This window comes from Lissotriton helveticus, chromosome 9 (genome assembly GCF_964261635.1).
Source record: "Lissotriton helveticus chromosome 9, aLisHel1.1, whole genome shotgun sequence".
NCBI classification, from domain to species: Eukaryota; Metazoa; Chordata; class Amphibia; order Caudata; family Salamandridae; genus Lissotriton; species Lissotriton helveticus.
Genome location: NC_136070.1, coordinates 221,886,933 through 221,908,131, shown reverse-complemented (window position 1 = coordinate 221,908,131; position 21,199 = coordinate 221,886,933). Strand labels below are relative to the sequence as shown.

At 47.3% G+C, this 21,199-nt stretch overlaps 1 protein-coding gene across 1 annotated transcript in view; it reads left to right on the top strand.

Moving 5' to 3' along the window:
- KLHL28 (kelch like family member 28) overlaps positions 1-21,199 on the top strand; it is a 278,015-nt gene that overhangs the window by 206,950 nt on the left and 49,866 nt on the right. Inside the window, exon 4 of the mRNA XM_078659752.1 lies at positions 13,071-13,279. Coding sequence (XP_078515878.1) covers positions 13,071-13,279 — 209 coding nt within the window. The remainder of the gene's footprint in view (positions 1-13,070; positions 13,280-21,199) is intronic.

Sequence of the window (21,199 nt, the reverse complement as noted above, 5' to 3'; positions counted from 1 at the left end):
TTGCTGTGGTGTGGGCCCTGAAGAAGTTGAGACCATACTTGTTTAGCACTCACTTCAAGATTCAGACCGACCATAAGCCCCTCTTATGGCTTAATCAGATGAAGGGTGAAAACCCCAAACTGCTCAGGTGGTCCATTTCCCTACAGGGGATGGACTTTACAGTGGAGCACCGCCCAGGGACTGACCATGGTAATGCAGATGGTCTCTCCAGGTACTTCCACTTAGAACATGAAGACACAACTGGTCAAGGTTAGTCTAATGTCCCTGCGTTTGGGGGGGGGGTTGTGTAGGTGAGTAGGGTCTGCTATCCTATGGTCACCCCATATTTTTGCTTTTTGCTTCACTGGTTTATGACTTAATGTGGCTGTGGGCCTGCTAATCAGACCCACAGCCTGCTGTTCTCTCTCTAAATTATTGCCAATGTACTTTAGGTGCATTACGAAATTGGAACTGGTTAACCTTATTGGCCCCTGTAACAGTGTACCCAGGGCATAGGTGCTTCCAAGGCCTACCAGGGGCTGCAGCACGTATTGTGCCACCCCTGGCCTGGCCTCTCTATTTGACACAACTGGCTGATCACTCAGCTGGGGTAAGTCGGTGTACCACCCCTTACTTAGGTGTAGTATGCCTATGCCTAACCTAAAATGGACACATATGTTCCTATCAGCCACTCCTATGGAAGGCCTCATCAATCCTGGAGGCAGAGTGCTTGGAAATATGTGAGATGGTGCTCTGGCATGAGCTGAGCCTGTCTGCAGCTTTCGGAACCATGTCCTTTCGCTGTTCCATGATACTGCCATACCATATACTCTTAAGTGCATTATGAACCTCGCGGTTAAATGCTATCTTTGGTTTGGCTTTATCAAAACAAGTCGAGTAAGGTGTCATACAAACTGGAATACTACCCCCTCGCCAGTTCTGGCGACGGGGGTAGCATTCCACCCTTCTAGAGGGACACGACATGTACCTAGCCTGAACCCCGGTTAAAGTTAAACAGAGCCTCAGCATCACAAAATGGATGCTGCCACCACAGACACAAGTCTGACCTCCTGCTGCTGGGAGTCCTTCCAGCGAGGGCAGCTTGGACAAAGGGTTTCCTGCCTTGGGAGGTGCTAGCACCACCCCAGACAGGATTTTGTGTATTGGGTAGGACAGGGCTGAATAGAATCAGACATGCCTGGGGCACACAAGGTGTCCCTGTGCATATGCCAGTTCAAACCGGTGCTGGGGCTTTCCAGCCCCAGTCTTGGCGCGAAGCTGGACAAAGGAAAGGGGGTGTAACCACCCCCCTTCCTGGTCCCACCCAGAGGAGGGACCTAGTAGGTGATCCAGCCCCCAGATTTGGAATAAGAGTAGGAGCTGTGTCCTTAGACTTCAGATCATCCTGAACTCGACTTGAAATACAGAAGAAACTTGGACTTCGACATTCTGCTGCACAGAAGACTGAAGAGAATCTCCCTTGTGGCCAAGGAGTGACCACCATGTGAATACAGGCACCAACCAGCAACTCGACGTCTGCTTTGCCGCCGCCTCCCGCCGGAGCCCAGAGCCTGACAAGACCCAGACTCCCAGACATCTCAGAGCCCGATCCACAGTCCCTGAAAAGAAGAGACCCGTGGAGGCACCGAGAGACGTGGGACCGGATATCTTGGAAGACCCCCGAAGAGCTGACTGCGCAGCACCCGAGGCACCCTGGACGCTGTGCTTTGGGGTTTGAGAAAGCCCCAACACCGAGCAGCATTTGCACCGAAGATCAGCCCCCCCAGCATCTCCACGATCTGCGTGGGGCCCTTTTGCACTTTGCCACTCGACGCGCCATCCCGGTCACTTGCCACGCGGCTAGTGGCGATCTTGGCGACGAAAACTACGATTTGCACCGCTAGTCTGGTTGCTCCAGACTGGCCCTTGCTCCCCTGAAAAGGAACCCCCGCTCTGACCTTGCTGGTCCGAGTGATAAGCTTGAATCGATTCCTGCGTGACTTGCTTTTGCCAAGGCCTGTTTACGCCAATCAAGTTGCCGACACCGCCATCAGCGAGAGCCATCGTGGGACAGCTCGTGATAGACTCCTGGACGTCCTTGACCTCTTCGTGTCCACGTGGCTGCAGAGACAATCTTCACTTCATCACCTGTTTGCACCCGACATCGCCTGGTTCCATCCTGGTTCCACGGTAGTCACTGGCTAGTGACTTTGAACATTGTCCCCTCTGCTTTCAGGTCTTCACCTCTTCAGATCCACCCTTGGATCCACCGGAACTCTTCACGACGACCCACCTGCAGCATCTTCAGCTCCAAGCACCATCGACCTGCGTGACGAAACCCGACACTACTTCGCACCTGTGCACCCGCTTCCTGTGGGTGAGGTAACTCAGCAACGCCGGTGTTCCCACACTGGTGTACACCTCTAGTGCCTGTGTCTAAAGTTTTATCCTTGTAGCTCCATCGGAAGGTTCCTTAAACACTAACTTTGTAACTTTTACGCACCATTGACATTGCATTGGTGTATGCGTGCACTTTAAGCACTGCACCCGAGTCCTGCGGGCCTTTCCCGACTTCATCACTGTTAGTCCTGAACAGCTCCAGCGATTCCCCAGGCCCTAGGCCTCTTCACTTTCCCCATAGTGGTTCTTATACCACTATTTTAGTATATGGTTTAGGTAGCCCCTAGGGCTCATCCATAATTGTGCAACTTTTGTATATTTAAACTGTGTTTTGTTTTAATGCATTTGCTTCTGTGCTCATAAAGAGTATAGGGGATATTTGTAGAAATAAATCTATATATATTTTCAATATATATCTGTGTGGTGTCCTTTCATTTGGTATTCAAGGAGATTGTGTATGGTAAAACAGCTTGCTTCACATGCCTTTACAGAGTTTAGCCAAAGACTGCTTAGTCCATGCTACCCCTAGGATAGCTTGCCTATAAGGTTGACTTTACAACCTCCACCATAAATGTTGCTTGGCATGATACAAGGTGATCACTAGAACTAGTGAGCATCATATATCAGGCCAACTTCTCACAGAGTGCATTAACCATTACGACAGTATGTGACTGGTTTTACTGAGAATAATGTAGAAATGCTTGCTATGTTGGCTGATAAGTGGTTAACAGGATGAACAGGGGCTGGACCAGTTGGGTATTAAACCAAAAGGGGAGAGGAGCTCTGAAAAGAAAAGTTCCAGAAGGGAAAGGGAGGGTGATAATGGTTCCCAGTAGTAATAAATAGCCCCCAGTAGTAATAAATAGCCCAGAGGGAAGAAGCGAGGACAAAAATCAGAAACAAGAGGAGAAGAACACCTCCTGTTAAGCTATTGCCTGATTAGGCTCAGTTTACTTCATACTGTATCAAGAAGGAGTGTGAGAGGCATCTTGTTTTCCCAAGAAAATAACTTACTTTAAATGAGAGGTCCCTCTGATGTATCCTGGGGTGCCAATTTCCCGTTCTTTATGAAGGGTAATTCCTTTTGTTTTTAGTGGAACTCTCACCACTCAAGAGTGTGTGACATGCTTCATCATCGAGTTCTCCTCCGGTTGCCTAATACAACTGATCTGACTCAACCCCTGACCACTGCTGGATAGAAGAAGAGTGCTTCAATTTTTATTTTTTTCAGGATTCAACTACTTTAAAAATTGATTAAACACCTTCAGGTTCCTTGTTGCTAAATTGTATCTTAGGGGCTGTCTTAAAATCAACTGCAGATGTGATTGGAGTCTATTATCTCAACTACATCTACTTGGGTGTACATGTTTCAGGTGGTTTTATATGCCAAAATGGACTCCCATCTTTCATCAGGACAAATCTGAAACCCTTTAAATGTGGCTTTTATAGAGTTCACAGTCAAGTATTTGCTACAGTATCCCTATCGTGTTTTATGCGTATGCAGTCAATGGGACACTCTCGCACACATACAAAGCAACTCTTTTGATTTGTTGATCAAACTGCTTGAGTGAGTTCCAGCTTTAAACTTCTAGGGAAAGAGGAATAACTTTTTTTTCTTAGTCAAGGCTATACCACAATAGGAGGCAATGGAAGTGTGGCGGGGTATCAGTATCAGACGGCAGACCAAATCGTTTTAAAGAAGGCATTATTTTTCCGAAGACCTTTTTTCGTCTAGATGAGTCTTTCTCTAAATATGATACAGAAAAGGGGGTGGTGATGAACAGAGTGTCTGAATTAAGCAGACCACTCTTACCCAGTCCAAAGATCAGGGCTTGATCCATCACCGTTATTTATCTCACTGCCCCATCCCAGCTCAGAACCTGGGGCTTGCTTGAATCCTGAATCCTAAATATGGCTGCGGGATCTGTCTTGCTCTGTCTGTCGGGCGACTCTGGGAAGAATGGGTCAGGTTCGGGGTTTATCTTGTCGCCAGGTCTTTCCCAGCCTCTGGTCACCACGTCTCCGGATAACCGCAACTTAAAACAAGAAGGAAAAGAAAAATGGAATCAGGACAACCGTCCTACTATCTGTTTTCTAAACCAGGGGCCGAGGAGTGAAGGAAAACTACAGCTTCCAGAGTGCACTGTGCCAAACACACACAGGGAACGTGAAGGTCAGTGCTTGTGAGGGGGGAGAAGAAGTAGTGTCTCAGAGAGGTATATACAGTGCTGGCGTATATACAAATGTGGTCTTAAATGCAGGCAGGGACACGCGTTCACACTGTGCGCTCCTTTTTGCCTACCCAGCCCGCCACCTTGCCCCGTACCTGTTCCAGCCACGCTCCTCCCCTGGGAACGTAGTCGTTGGCCTCCGGGCGTGTCCGTGCTGGAAGCCGGTCCAGCTCTCGCCTCCTCGCTGTTTCCTTCGTCTCTCTGCCTCCTTTCAATTGCTCTCGCTTTCAAAGTTGCCACCGCTTCGTCCTCCTCGAGATTCGCTTCCGCCTCTCTCCTCCGCGTCTCCTCCTCTTGTAATTGGTAGTACGAACGTACGTCAAAAAGGGGGCGGAGTCTCATCACACGCGAAGCTCAGTTAAAGGCTCCCGCTCCTTGTTTCTCCTCGTCGTCTCGTGAAGCTTGACTTTGGGGATGCCAGGAGTCCTGCTGAAAGGGGACAAGAGGGGGTAAGACATCGATTGCGGCCCACCACTCCTGCTCGTCTTCCTTTTTCTTAGTATGCTGGTCTGCCCCGTCACACACCTCCCCCACTGGATTCTCCCGTTCGGGGAGAGGAAAAACTCGGGACAGGTAATCAGCATTGTTATTGTCCTTTCCTTTCCTGTGATGGATTTCAAAGGCAAAAGGCTGTAAAGACCAGAACCAACGAAGTATACGTGGGTTGTGACCGTGGTTCCTATACATCCATTTCAAGGGAGTGTGGTCAGTGTAGAGGATGAATGGCTTTCCTTCTAAGTAGTATCGGAGTTTGTCGATAGCCCAATTAATGGCCAGACACTCTCTTTCTATTGTGGGCTATTTCATTCCCTAGGAAATAGCTTTCGGCTCACATACAGAACGGGATGCTCTAGCCCATTCCCCCCTACCTGTGATAATACTGCCCCTATTCCTACATTAGAAGCATCTGTTGCTAGGATGAAGGTTTTCTCAAAATCAGGGGATATGAGAACTGGCTTGGTGGTAATGGTTTTCTTTAATTCCTTAAATGCGCCTATAACTTCTGCTGAAGGTTTGAGGAGCGTTTTGGGCCTTACGTCTTTTCTGAGGAGGTCTGTTAGGGGAGAGGCTATTTCTGCAAACTTGGGGATTAATCTGCGGTAATAACCTATGAGGCCTAAGAACGTCCCCCACTCCCTTTTGTTTGTTGGAAAGGCTGTCTCTTCTATGGCCTTTACTTTCTCGGTTTGGTGGGTGATGGTTCCGTCGCCCAGCACATAACCCAGGTATTTCACCTCCTGAAATGCTACGTGTGAATTTTTTGCATTTACGTGTAATCCTGCTTGGGTGAGTGCTTTTAGGATGATTTCCAGGTATTCCAAATGTTCTGTCCAACTGCTACTATACACTACTATATCATCCAGGTATGCAGAACTGAATGAAGGGTATGGACCTAAAATGCGATTCATCAGCCGTTGGAACGTGGCCGGAGCCCCGTGTAGTCCGTAAGGAAGGACGTTGAATTCAAATAGACCCTCATCTTTAATAAAGGCTGTTTTCTTCCGGTCTTCTTCACGGAGTGGCACTTGCCAATATCCTTTAGTGAGGTCATATGTTGTGATGTATACCGCGTCTCCGTCTTCTCGATTAGCTCATCTAACCGAGGGATAGGGTAAGCATCGAACGTGGAGATGGCATTTAGGGCTCTAAAATCCATACAGAAGCGGGTTGATCCATCCGGTTTCGGGACCATTACGATTGGGACGCCCAGTTGCTGTTAGAGGGGCAAATGACCCCGAGTTTTAGCATCTCATGGACTTCTCGCTTCACTGCCTCCCTTCGGGCTGCTGGTATACGGTATGGTTTCTGTTTTACCAGTTTTCCCGGATGAGTCTCGATCTTATGTTCTGCTAGGCATGTTTTTCCCGGAAGATCCGAGAAAATATTAGAAAAGGGCCGCAGTCTTTTTTAGGCCCTCTTTCATTTTGTTTGTAAGATCTTCATTGACCACTAGATTCCGCAGTGTGGATTCTGGGCTGGGTGCTGAGGGTAATAGTAGGTTATTAACCTTAGGAGGAGGTCCGAGCCACTTCTTAAGCATGTTAATATGATAACACTGCTTCTTAGAGGGCGTGACTTGTAACCTGTAGGTGGTATCACCAATGGTCTCTGTTACTCGGTATGGACCTGTCCACTAATTTTTGAACTTGCTGTTAGTGGATGGCAGAAGCACCAACGCCCACTCTCCCACAGCCAACCGTCTTAACTTCTTTCCACGGTCATAGTATTTCTGGTTTCTCTCCAGGTTGAAGCAGGCGAGATCTCTCAGTTTTCCTAGTTTTGACCTTAGTTGTTGTGTATATTCCAACAACGATCGTTGGTCTTGTTCTTCTTCCGTTTCCCACGCGTCTTTGGTCATTTCGTGCAGGGACCTTGGTTGTCTTCCGTACACTAGTTCGAAAGACGAACAGCCGAGGCTACTTTGTATTTGGGACCTTAAGACGTAAAGGGCCAAAGGTAGGAGGCGGTCCCAGTCACGACCTTCCGCGGCGAGCATCTTCTTTAAGGTGGTCTTCAGAGATTTATTGTACCGTTCTACGAGCCCATCCGTTTGGGGGTGATATACCGATGTCCGTAGATGATGCACATCTAACGTTCTGCACACTTCCTTCATCATGCGAGACATAAAAGGCGTCCCTTGGTCTGTTACCACTTCTTTGGGGAATCCTACCTTGGAAAATAATTCCAGAAATGTTTTCAGCTATGGTTCGAGTAGTAGGAGTCCGTAAGGGAAAGGCTTCAATAAACCTGGTGGCATAGTCTATGATAACTAGGGCGTAAATATGCCCCCTGGCTGATTTAGGCAATGGTCCTATCAGGTCCATTCCGACCCTTTCAAAGGGGGTGCCAATAATAGGCATTGGGTGTAGCGATGCAGCGGTTGGTCTATGCGTATTTTTCTTCTGGCATATTTCGCATGTGAGGCAGTAATTTTGTATGTCCTTGTAAATGCCGGGCCAAAAGAAATGTCTTAGCACGTTTTCGGTGGTTTTCTCTTTTTTTTTTTTTTTTTGTTTTTGTTTTTAAAAGACCTTTATTGAATGTATTCACAGAGGTGATCAATACATAGCAGGGCTACAACCCACCGGGCCGGCCGCTTCAACATATTCACGATTAAAACTGTTCGATAGTACACAGCCGCGTAGCCGACAACCCTGGGGTCCGGCGGTGCATTTTCAACCATTTCCTACAAACCTCCTCCAATTTGCGTGTATCTGCTGTCAGGTCTTAACTTTTTTACTTTAGTCCATCTGTGTCATCAACCATAACTTAAAACTGTGGCCAAAATAAACATTCACACTCAGCGGCTATTGCCATGTCTGCTTCTGTCCACTGATTAGCATCTTCGTATACTGTGGTTTAATCACGTGCCAAATCACAATCACGGTGTTACACCTAATTCTTCTATTGAGTTGTATTACCCACCCACACCCTCTAGACATCTTCCTCCTCTTCGTCTGAGCTCACTTCGTCATCCTCTGGTAAGGGAGCACACAGCTCTCCTCTGTACACATTCCAAGCGGACCACACCTTGTTCCATTTACGGGGGCAGGCCCTAAGCACATACACCGCTCTCTCCGTGAACATTAACAAATCAACGGTCCTACTCCACATGGATGCTGTGGGTGGTTCTGAAGCTCCCCATTTTTGTGCAATATCTCTTTTAGCTACCATGACAGCCAATGTGGAAGAGGTGTGGCGCCGCGGCCAGGGCGACTGACGCTGGAATCTGGGGATCAGGGTTAGATCCCCGGCTCCGGCGGCAGGTTAGCCCAGCACCATGTGACTCTGGGCAATAGCTTGCTTAATCTTCCCGACGGCCCCCAGCGCCTAGAGACCCTAACGGGTGATTGTGCGCTTTACAAATGTGGATTATTAATGTGGCCCATATGAGTCCATATCTAGTCAGATCGTTTGGTTCCCAGATGTTTAATAGGCATTTGCATGGTTCAGGGATGACAGAAACTTGAAGTGTCTGTGAGATAGTACGCATGACTTGTCGCCAAAATTCTACTATGTGGGCGCAGTCCCAAAGCGTGTGGAACAGTGTACCCTCTTCCCCACAGCTGTGAAGACAAAAGGGGGTCGGCGCTCTGTGTATCTTGTGCAGCATGCATCGTGTGTAATAAATGCGATGTAGGATTTTGAGTTGTACTAATCTGAATTTCGCCGAAATGCCCACTTCTTTCGTGGAGGCCAGGGCCTCATTCCACTCTGAATCCTCAATTTCGCCTACATCACCTACCCATTTCTCTCGTAACGCCAATGTGGGGTCTTTCAGATTGTTGATCAGCTTCTTGTTTGTGAGTGAGGTAGCTCCCAGCTGCATATAGTCAGTAAGTAGCCTGTCCTCCAGTGGGGAGGAGTCCGGCACTTCGCTGCCCCGTGGTGTCGCCTGCAATAGCGAGTGTTTGATTTGAATGTACCTATAGGTTTCGTTCGGGCCTAGTCCGTATCGTTGCTGGAGCTGCGCGAACGGGATCACAGTGTCTTTCTCCCACAAATCTCCCACCGTGGAGATGCCAATACTGTCCCACTGCGCAAATCCTTTACTATGTCTGTCGCCCCAGAGCCGTCGTATCCCAGAGGGGGGTTAATTTGGTAATTTTCCCCTTCCATCCTGGTGGTTTTCTCTTTTCCTGAATGCCCTGCCGTTAGGTGTGCATGTGAAAAGAACATTATCTGTTCTCGGAAAGGAAGTGGTACCAACAGCTGAGTGGGACCTACTTTTTCTCCTTCTCGGTAAAGAAGCTCATTCTTAATCAGAAACCGGAGGTACGAAATGATCTGGTTGTTCTGACTCACATGTGCAGCTTCCCAGGCATTGAAGAGGGTATTGTCATTAGCTTGGGCGAAATGGAAATTGCGATCAATTAACCATGGAACCTGGGTGACTAGGGCCGGAGTAGGGCCACCCCCTTACTCTTCTCCCAACCTATCCTATCCTATTTACGTCCCCGTGTACACAGCGGATATGTACTATTGCCCCCGGGAGATACTGGCGTGGTAGTATGTGATGTTTCTGCACTACGGATTGTTTACATCCTGAATCTAGGAGAGCTTTTACTAATTGGCCATTCAACCTTACACTCCCATAAAAGAATGCTCCCATCTCGGCTGAATAAAGAACCGCTTTTGGCAGGTATCCGACTTCCATCGGATCTTCCGCAGGTTTTCTTTGGGGGCACATACGGGCTATGTGGCACCATTCGCCACACTCTAAGCACTGTGGCCCTCTCACAGGAGGGAACTCTATCCGAACGTTTTTGGGTTTTGTAGGTTCGATTAGGGATTTTATCTTTTTCTCTGCTTTGGCTGGTATAACTGCTTTATGCGTCTTGTCACTGTCCCACCCCATTGTCCTTGGCTGTGCTCGGTTGTAATTCGCGGCCATCTCAATGGCTTCTTCAACCGAAAGGCTGGAATGTTGCTTTAGCCACCTTTGGGTGGCGTAGGGTAGTTCCTCCATGAATTGCTCAAAATAGATCTTCGACATTACTTCTTCTTTTGTGCTGGTGTTGGGTTGTAGCCATTTATCCGCAGCCATCTTGAGGCGAAAGAACAACGCTTTGGGATTCTCCCCTGGGGTCCCTCGTTCTTTTCTAAAACGTACCCTTCTGCATCTAAGCCGAGGTGGTCCAGTATGACCGCCTTGATGTCTTTATAACTTGCATTTTCAGCGGGGTTCGCCACTTGGTAGGCAAATTGCGCTTCACTTGTCAACAGTGGCGCTAAAAAAAAGGCCATTTGTCCTCGGGCCATCCACATGCCCTGGCCGCCCTCTCAAAATTCATCAAAAAGGCGTCTGGGTCTTCCCCTTGTACATATTTCTGGAGAGCTATTCCTGTTGGATTGGGGACGTGTACTCTTCTCTCTGTGGCCAGTGTGGTCCCCGGGTCTGGTGTGGCTTTCTGTAGACTCTCTATAAGCGCCGTTATGGTGTTCTGGAATAATTCTCGGTCTGCCTGGGCTGACAACATCTGCCTTTGGACAGCCCATTCCAACTTTTCTTGTCCTTTAATCATGTGCTGTATGAGGGCGTCCATCTTGGTATGGCAGACGGACTGAGAGGACGATCCCACTTCTGACACCAGTTGTGGCGGGGTATCAGTATCAGACGGCAGACCAAATCGTTTTAAAGAAGGCTTTATTTTTCCGAAGACCTTTTTTCGTCTAGATGGGAGTCTTTCTCTAAATATGGCTGCGGGATCCGTCTTGCTCTGTCTGTCGGGCGACTCTGGGAAGAATGGGTCAGGTTCGAGGTTTATCTTGTCAGCACGTCTTTCCCAGCCTCTGATCACCTCGTCTCCGGATAACCGCAACCCAAAACAAGAAGGAAAAGAAAAATAGAATCAGGACAACCGTCCTATCTGTTTCCTAAACCAGGGGCCGAGGAGTGAGGGAAAACTACAGCTCCCAGAGTGCACTGTGCCAAACACACACAGGGAACGTGAAGGTCAGTGCTTGTGAGAGGGGGGGGGGGAAGAAGTAGTGTCTCAGGGAGGTATATACAGTGCTGGCGTATATACAAATTCGGTCTTAAATGCAGGCAGGGACACACGTTCACACGGTACTCTTCTTTTTGCCTACCCAGCCCGCCACCTTGCCCCTGTTCTAGCCACGCTCCTCCCCTGGGAAGGTGGCGGGGGGACTCGTGGGGTCGTTGGCCTCCGGGCGTGTCCGTGCTGGAAGCCGGTCCAGCTATTCCCTGCTCGCTATTTCCTTCGTCTCTCTGCCTCCTTTCAATTGCTCTCGCTTTCAAAGTTGCCACCGCTTCGTCCTCCTCGAGATTCGCTTCCGCCTCTCTCCTCCGCGTCTCCTCCTCTTGTAATTGGAAGTACGAACGTACGTCAAAAGGGGGCGGAGTCTCGTCACACACGAAGCTCCAGTTAAAGGCGCCCGCTCCTTGTTTCTCCTCGTCCTCGAAGCTTGACTTTGGGGATGCCAGGAGTCCTGCTGAAAGGGGACAAGAGGGGGTAAGACATCGATTGCGGCCCACCACTCCTGCTCGTCTTCCTTTTCCTTAGTATGCTGGTCTGCCCCGTCACAGGAAGGTAACTTATATCTGGGTTTTAAAAGTTGTCCTCCTACATTAGATGCCATAACCAGAACTGAGAACCTGTAATAGAGGGATTGATAAACCAAGTACCGATTTATTCAGTGTGATTGTTAATTAACAAAAATAAGATACAAAGCTTAAATCACACAAGGGGACTTGCTTTCATCATAGGGGTTTCCTTCTGCTGGATGCAAGCCCTGTTTTCAGGCTATTTAGTACTCTTCGTAGATTAACTATTATAATAGTGCTAGCTTCATTTTTCTTTTCATGTGTTACCTTGGAAGTGCCAGATATGATAAAACTCAATTGTGGCGAGTTTTATGATTTTTACTGATAACCCCAATTTAACTAGATTAAAAACTGAATAGGAAATTTATGACTGTATATAATATCTCAAAAGCTTTCTTATTGAGGCATTGGTTACAATCTGCCACACAAAGATGCTTCACAACTATCCCAAGCCCATGCCGCTCCTTTGTTCGCAATCCCCTCCTCAGCCTTGCACCCATTTTACCATTCTTTATAACATCCTCTAGATTTCAGTTGTGTTACTATCATATACTCCCCATCACCCTTCTTTGGCCCTTGTGCAGAACCAAAAACCTGCAACTGCCATAGTTATAGGAGTAGTATTTCAGTTTTAGTCCTGTGAAGTGATGATTGAAAATTTGCCACCATGTGTGACTTCTCAATGTGCAGACATGTAAACCCACTTCTAGAATCATAATATAATAAAAATATTGATGGTCAAGACCAATAACTTGTTTTTCTGTTTCACTTGCTACCATGGGTTTGCCATTTAACAGCACTGTACATTAACTACACTACACTGTACATAATCGATTTTGCTACTGTTCAGCTTTATGGTATTGTTATTTATTGAGTGAAAAATCGAAGGGTGAAATCCTTGAATTAATCTCAGCCACTGGTAATCTCTAGGCTGACTTTCCATCCATAGTGTTTCAGCTTGTTCATGTTAATGCAAACACGAAAAAATCCTGGCCTAATATAATACAAGGGACAGACTAAATTGCTAGGCCATGTTCTTTTACCACAAAGTCAACCTCAGAGAGGATTTTGCCTTGTTGGGCCATATAACCTTGAAAAGATGAAGTACTGAATTGTCACTGTCTGAATTTCGAACTTGTGTCCCGCAGGTCTTATACTAATATCAATCAGTCACTGCTTGAGCTATCTTGCAGGCTGAGTAGAAGAACACTTGCAGATGACTACGTTTTTGTTAATTACAGCGTGACAATTTGACAGTTCACCAAAGTTATTGTTTCTCATGTCTTTCAGACTCTTTACCAGGTCAACAAATGTTTTGTTACATCTTTATGAATACACAGTAGTATGTGAAAGTTTTCTGGAATTCATGCAAAACTTTATGTTCTATGCAGTGTGGAGCGCTATGATCCAAGCAAGGATTCCTGGGAGATGGTTGCTTCAATGGCTGATAAAAGAATCAACTTTGGTGTCGGTGTTATGCTGGGCTTCATTTTCGTTGTGGGTGGACACAATGGTGTCTCTCACTTGTCAAGCATTGAAAGGTTTGACCCTCATCAAAATCAGTGGACTGTTTGTAGACCTATGAAGGAACCCAGAACAGGTAACTTTGCTTTGAACTTTTTGTTTATGAATAGTAGTAAGATCTTGATGTTTGGCTGCTTGCTATAAGGAGTTGCATTTTAGTTTTTAGGTTTGGAGGAGGAAGGTAGATGATCAACATATTTATGTATAACTCTCAAGTAGTTCTACTATTTATTGAATGGTTCCAGACTCTGCACAGTGTGACCTACAAAAGGTGAATTGATAAAAGGTGGATAGCCAAATTATAGCTGCATGCTCCCAAATATATATGTTCCTTCGGGAGTGCCAGAGAGCCCGACCGCAAGATGGCGGTCACTCTGTGAGGCTCTGCGGGCCAGAAAATGTATCCAACAAATATTGGCTGAGCCTGGTGGCCTTGGCAGCGGCTGTCCATGGCGAGGAGCCCACTTAAGCCTGTTGAACGTGGGGACCCCGGAATAAGGAGCACGACAGCGACAGAAATGACAGATGACTGTGATAAAGGAAAACTGCAGCCTGTGCTGTTGGACCTTTGGTGTGAAGGGCCCTATGTGAAGTGGGGAAGGACGAAGCCACTGTGGCACCTGGGTGTAGCAATGGACTGGAGGGTGGCATGCCCGCCCCCCCCCCCTTTTGAGGTACAATCACCAAAGTGGACACTGAGTGGCGTAGACATGGAGCACAAGCTCTCCCGTCAGCTCTGAGGATGCTGGCAGCTGGGAATGGCTGGAGATGGCCAATCGGGTGGGCAGAGGGAAACGAAGGCCAGCCAGTAAGACAGAGGAGAGGCAGTGTTGCTCCCCCCTCATGCCACACGGAAGGAGTGGACGCGTCCTACCTGTGGCCCTGCATGGAGGCTGCGGGCCAGGCCCGCAGCGAGATGGACTAATGTCATGTCACGGATGCGGAGGGACTTGCGCGGTGTGGCAGGCAGTGATGGGATCGCCTTAATCTGGAGGGCACAGGCAAAGAATTACTGGTGTTTGATAGAGAGGCGAGCGGGAACATCGTGGCTCCTTCCGCGGGGTGAGTGAAAGAAAGCTGTTCCCACTAGAAGTCAAAATTGCCCAGGTGCGGATGTTGGATAGAAGTAGGGATACCCAAGAGATAGTGAAGTGGATGTGACTCCCACTTGTGGTGGTGGATGTTTGGGAGCGACCACCATTGGTTTGCTGGCAGGGGTGATGTGCCCCTTCACATATGGGGTTGGTTAGGGACTGGGGGACTTAGGGAGCAGCTGGACTGCTTCAAGAGGATCTCCTTACAGTTATTACTAGTAGTCAGGCTCCTGCCGCCGGCACGATGGGTAAGACTGATGCCAAGCAGACAAAGTTACCTTTCGAACAATGCAGGATGCCTCGGGCAGCAAAGTCCACCAGGAGGAGTGTAGTTTTGACACTGAGGGAGATGGCCCGGGCTGGCAGGAACCTGATATAAGAGCAATGTTCCTAGATCTCAAACAGAGCCTCATGGTTTTTGACGGCAAAATAGTTACTGACTGACAAATTTGATCGACTAAAAGAAAAGTCTCAAGCCATGATGAACGTATAGAGCTGCGCACTTCTGCGGTGAAGGATGAAGGCAACTGCTTCGGATGGAAAAGATCCATAAGGTTATCTGAAATAAAAATGAAGATTTGGAGGCCCGGCCACGAAGGAAGAACCTACGAATCATGGGGGGTCCCGGAGTTCACCGCTATTCATTGAGCAGAAGATTACGTGGAGAGTATACTAAAGTCCCTCTTCAGGGAGGTCCTATACCCCATCTGCATAGTTGAGCTTGCACATTGATCTCTAGGCCTTAGGACCCCTCCCCCCTGTGCACCAGCATGGCTCATTATTGCGCTAGTGTTGAATTACAGGGATAGAGACACTGTATTAAGATTAGCCCGAGATCGCCCAACGATCACATATCAAGGAAACAACGTGTCCTCCTTCCCAGACTTGACGATGGCCTTGCAGGCTGCTTGCCGCAAATTCCTGCCGGTAAAAGGCTTCCTCCAAAAACTGAGCTTTACGCAGCGAAGGTGTGCTTTTTCCATTTCAGTAAAACTGTGTACTTTACTGATCCTAAGGCCGCTGCCAAATATTTTCTGGGATTGCCACTCTCTGGGGCTGGATCTGACCCTTTCCAGAACACTACGAATCCAACCGCATGAGTGACAATGACTGAGCACATGTCCTCTAAAGCTGTACTGAAATTGGTGCTGCTCCGTATCACTACATAGTTGTCGTTGTTAAGTATCTGAATTAGCGGGGATCCCCTAATACAAAGATCTCATGTCTGCCACTTGGGAAGCTCCTGGCGGCTGCCCGCCATGGCTTCTATTCCCTCTACTGTCTACCCAGCGCACTGGAAGCTGAGGCAGTCTCTGGTGCCTGGAGATCCCCTCCGGGACGATTCCCCTGTTTGTTATTGAAGACCCACTCGGTCTGTTACAGGGTGGTAGTCTGTATACAGCCCAATTGGGGGGGCAGTAGTGGGTGGGCTCTTGTTGGGGTTGGTTGAACGGCAGTTCGCCTCTTACTGTTTCCTCTCTCTTAGACATCCTAATGTTTCCTTCCACATTACTACCCCTTGTCAGCTAGGATTGAGACGTATGGGTGATGATTGCCATTTGCTATACTATCGGCTTTGCATTCACTTCACCCCACAAAGGGGCATGTTAGAGCATAACCTGGAATGTCTGTGGACTGAATGATCGGTGCAAGACGAGATTGGTGCTGGCGTATCTACAACCATTAAACATCACAGTTACCTATACCACAATTATTTCAAGCTACCATTATTCATACTTTTTGGTCAAACACGCTTAGTTTTGTTTGCACCGGTATTTTATTTATACCTTTCACTTAGAATTTTCTTTAGATTTTCTTTTTAACAAACTTTATGTATGAAAAGAAGAATCAGAATTTGATCTGTACAACATTTACAAACACTTACACAATTATTTTCAACACAAATTTAAATCCACATTTTCAATATGACATACTTTACACATTACATTTGAAAGTACAAAACTTTACACAAATAGTCTCCACACAAAAAAAGTTACACAAGAAAAAACAATAATGAGATATCTTGGATTATTACTGAATAAATCAAAATTAAATTTTTCGATCTAACGGAGCAGTTTTGACCAAATATTATCAAATTGTCTCAAAACCAGAGTTTAATTTCCAATAAATACGCTCCTTTATTGTGCCGCCTTGGCTTCTGTTGCTGACTGGTTGTTTTTAATGGCTTCTGTAAGCTCTTCTAGTTCTTCTAGTTCTTTTTTACAGATTCTCTGAGCCGTTTCTATAGTGTGCAGCATCAAGTCTCTACTACATTTAGTATTAATGTAGCTAAAACCTTTTTTATATTCGGCGTCCTCAACAAATATTACTGGAGTTTCTTAACCTGAAGCCCCCAAGGGATAGTACCTTCCCTTAGGTGCTTCAGGAGGAAAAAGCATTGAGACGTATGGGTGATGATTGCCATTTGCTATGCCAACGGCTTTCACTACACCTCACAATGGCGCAAGTTAGAGCATAACCTGGAATGTCCGTGGACTGAATGATCGGTGCAAGACGAGATTGGTGCTGGCGTATCTACAACGGCATGGGGGATGTAGCTTACTATTCTAACTATGCCCGAGGAGTTGCTATCCTCATTAAGAAGGGAACCCTGGCGCACGCATACAACCTTTTGTGACAAGCAGGAAAGATTTGTAATGCTCACTAGTACTTTGCAGTGGATTCTACTTAGACTTCATTCCGTTTATGGTCCCAGTGTAGATGACCCAGATTTCTTCTTAGTGATCTGGAGACTTGTGACTTAGCTGGGTCCTGGTGCGATAATATGGGGAGGGGACTTCAATGTAAATCTCGATCCCTTGTGGGACAGGTCGGGAGAGTCCCGCCTATGCCATCTGCGTGCGGCTACCCAGTTACAGGCCATATTGAACGAAAATAAATTGATAGACATCGGGAGACGCGGACATGGGGATAAGGAGGAGGGAACCTATATGACCTATGCGACATCGTCTTGGTCACAAATTGACTATTGGCTGCTTTCTCGTGATGTAGAAGCCTGGACCATTGTGACTTCGCACTTGCCGTGCACTTTCTCAGATCATTCTCCAGTGCTTCTTACGTTTTCTCTCCTAAATCGTCCTGCATAGGCACATGCATGGAGATTGCCGCAGGGGGCCTTGCAGGATCAGGTGTTGAGGCACAGTATTTGGACAACTATTGTGGAATATGTTGACCATAACGTAGACACAGTAGATTCATACACCACTCTAAGGGAAGCAGGAGTTGTACAAGGGGAGTGTATAGCCAGACAGGCTTGGATCTTGCGCTCGATACTTGGTTAGCTGTAGCACCTTGAGTGAGAGATTCATGACCTGGAGCTGGCATATTTTGCTGCTAGGAGTGCGAGCATACTGGGTGTATATGCAGCAAGATTAGTGAATCTGAGGGCATGAGATTAATTTTCTTGGTAGAGTGGCACAAGCCTGTAAGTATGGTGAGGGAGATCGGGTGGTTACAACCATAGCTGGCCTTCTGTGCAAGCCTTGGGCTAGTGACTACATTGCAGAGCTCCAAACTGAGGAGAATGAAGTGATAGTCGGCCTAGAGGCGATACAGAAAGCAATGACAACCTTCTATTCATCACTTTACAACACAACCCAGCAGAAGATCCCCCCGATCTAAATGCCTTTTTTGATACCATCCTATTGCTCTGGCTGGAGGATGGGCACCACCGATAAATAGACAAACCTTTCACTGAGGAGGAGATTATTCAAATGATCCAGTATTGGGGTATCTTTCATAGATTACCATGCTTGAATCATTCCCCGTCGCCGAGATGGGAGTCCCACAGTAAAATACCAAAGTAGTGCCATAATTAACAAATAGGCCAAAAGAGGCCAAAGGCCATGTCTTAGTAGCCTATCTACGTTCTTACAGGAAAAGGACCAAAAGTCAGCTCTAATCAATCAGCCATCAGCACCCTCTAGAACACCCCCAACACAAGCAGTTCTCCTCCGATTTTCACTGCACGTCCTGTGGAAGGGAGTCTCCTTGCGTGCTACTCGGTTTTATTCTCCTAAGCTCTTCAAGCAACTATGTCTGAAAAGAAAGGCATCGTCTGCTCCTGCAGGACCTGTGGGAAGAAGAAGGTCCATTTTGATCTTAAAGATTGTCTTTATTGCCTCTACCCCAAACATGAGGCCAAAGACTGTAAAATCAGAGGCAAGATTACTCTTATGGGTCAAGTCTAAAGAACGTCCTCCTTCTTTGGCTGAAGAAGAGGACCTAGCTTCTAGATCTCAAGAAGGCTCCTCTGGTGAGGGAAGGAAACATCCTAAAACTTCCCAGGATAAACCTGTTCATAAAGAGAGGAGTTCCAAACATTCCTCTGAGCCAGCTTCATCTCCGCCTTCTACTCCACTCACAGAGCGTCCAAGATCATCTTCCACAGACTCTGTAAGTAGAAAACACATTAAGAAATCTGTGTCATCGACGAATGTTACCTCATCATCGACGATGTGTTACGCCGTCAACGGACTGTTACGATGACGGCAATTTCATCTCTTATCTCGTCAACGAGAATCACCATTACGATGAGACCATCGCCGAAGTCCACCGACGAATAAGCCGTCGACGAGACTACTGTTAACGAAGATTCCAACGACCCCGTCGACTGTAGAGACATCAATTACGGCACCATCGACGATGGGCCCGTTCAACGACGAGCCCGCAGATGATACCACCGTCGATGACAGTACTGTCGATTAGAGACCTTCCTACAATTCTTATTTCAGCACCGTCGATGCCCCAGTCGACGAGAGTTTCTCAATTAAAGACATTTCCGAGGCCTTTTCAACAGCCTTTTCAGGACTATAGCAAAATTTCGCCTCTACCACCATCCACCTCTTAAAGGGCTTCATAGAGGACGAGGATTATGATGAGGAGGGCGAGGATGTTAAGTACAGTGTGGCTCATAGTCCATCTGAGCTCAACATTAAGTGCCAAGACACTGATGAGGATGATCATTACCAGGAGGAGCATTATTATCATGAGCAATATATGGCTCCACGTCATACCTATCAGTTCCATCACAGGCAGGAATCTCGTCATAGAGAAATGGCTCACCTTCCTCCAACACGTATTCAAGACCTACAAGCTATGTTGGCGGATTATCGTCAGAGATTTCCTCCTCAACAACTTCCGACAGAGAACCCACTTCCGCAAGTAGAGAATCCTGTTCCAATTCCAGAGCCTGTTCTACCTAGTACACCGGCTCCTGTACAAGGTTCACATGACACTGGACACCAGCACACTTCCTCCTCGGATGAAGAGGTTGAGGAAGGCGAATTACCTAACCAGGCAAATGTTCCAGATCCTTGGGACGATTAGATCATTGAAACACCATCTCTGCCTCCGCATTTACCCTCTGATTCTCCTCCAAAGACATTGGAGGATTTCATAATTTGATGCAGAGAGCAGCCACTAGTTTCCAGCTCCCTATTACTATCAAACAAACAGACTGTTTTTTTACATGACTTCAAGAAGGATACTAGAAAGGTCACACGCTCTATGCCTTTCATCGATTACATCTGGCAGGAGGGAGTGAAAATCATGAAGACGCCAGCATCCATAACGGCGGTGCTACCCTGTAGAGAGAAAAAATACTGCGTTCCAGAGAACAGTCCATCTTGCCTCGTGGGTCACCTGGGACCAGATTCGGTCATATCTGAGGCTGCACAGCGGCGTTCGAAAAGCGAAGCAACACTGATTACCACTCCTCCAGACCAAGAGGGACGTCGTATGGACCTTTTGGGGAAGAAATTCTCCTGTATGGCTGCGGCATCAATTAGGGCTGGTAATGCCTTGGCAATCATTGGCCGTTATGATGCCCAAATGTGGTCTGATATAGCGGGATTGATAGATCTTATCCATGAGGATCAAAGAGAGGAGGCTTAGAGGGTGAGTACTCTGCCTCCGATACAATTGATTGTGCGTTGGACATCGCCAACATGAACTTTCGGCAGTTAGCTGAGGGAGCAGTTCTTCGGCGCCAGGGTTGGCTTAAAGCGACTACTTGTAGACCTGAGGTTCAGACGAAGATCCTGGGCATGGCCTATGATGGGGATTCACTGTTCGGGAAACATGTTGATGATGCTCTTTTAGCAAAAAAAATTACACAGACATTGCAAAATTTTTCGTTGCTCTACGGTATAGACGTATACCTTTCAGAGGAGCTAGAGGGCGAGGATTTACTACATATTGGGGCGGCTATCAGTCGAATCAACAGTATCATCCATACCAGCCTCAATATCGCCAGTCTTACCTTCTGTCATCGACGGCTGGTTTCTCTCGCCAGGGTGTCCGGAAGCGAACACAGCAACAAGGCAGTGACTCAGCCCGGAAACGATGAGCTTCTCAGGGTGCCAGTCAGTTTTACCTCCCTACGCGTAGGCGCAAACATTTCTGCTTATGCACATCGGTTGCACGAGATCACTTCAGACCGCTGGGTACTGGACCTAGTCACCAAGGGTCGTACACTGGAATTTGTCCAGAAACCACCTACCACTCCGCCCAGGGGTCATCCTCCCCCTCGTCTTCACATATTGCGCAAAGAAGTCTTGATCATGCTCCTAAAGGAAGGGATAGAGGAAGTACCATCAACGCAGAAAGAAACCGGTTTCTATTCTAGTTTTTTCCTAACGAAAAAGAAGTCTGGAGAATGTAGACCGATTCTGGATCTCTGCAAACTCAACAAGTTTCTCAAGAAACAAACATTCCGGATGGTAACATTTTCCGATATTCTGGGATGCTTAAACAAAGGGGATTTCATGACTTCTCTGGACATGGAAGATGCACACTTTCATATCCCTATCCATCACACACATCGAAATTATCTCCGATTCACAGTGGCTGGCACCCACCATCAATTCAAGGTGTTCCCG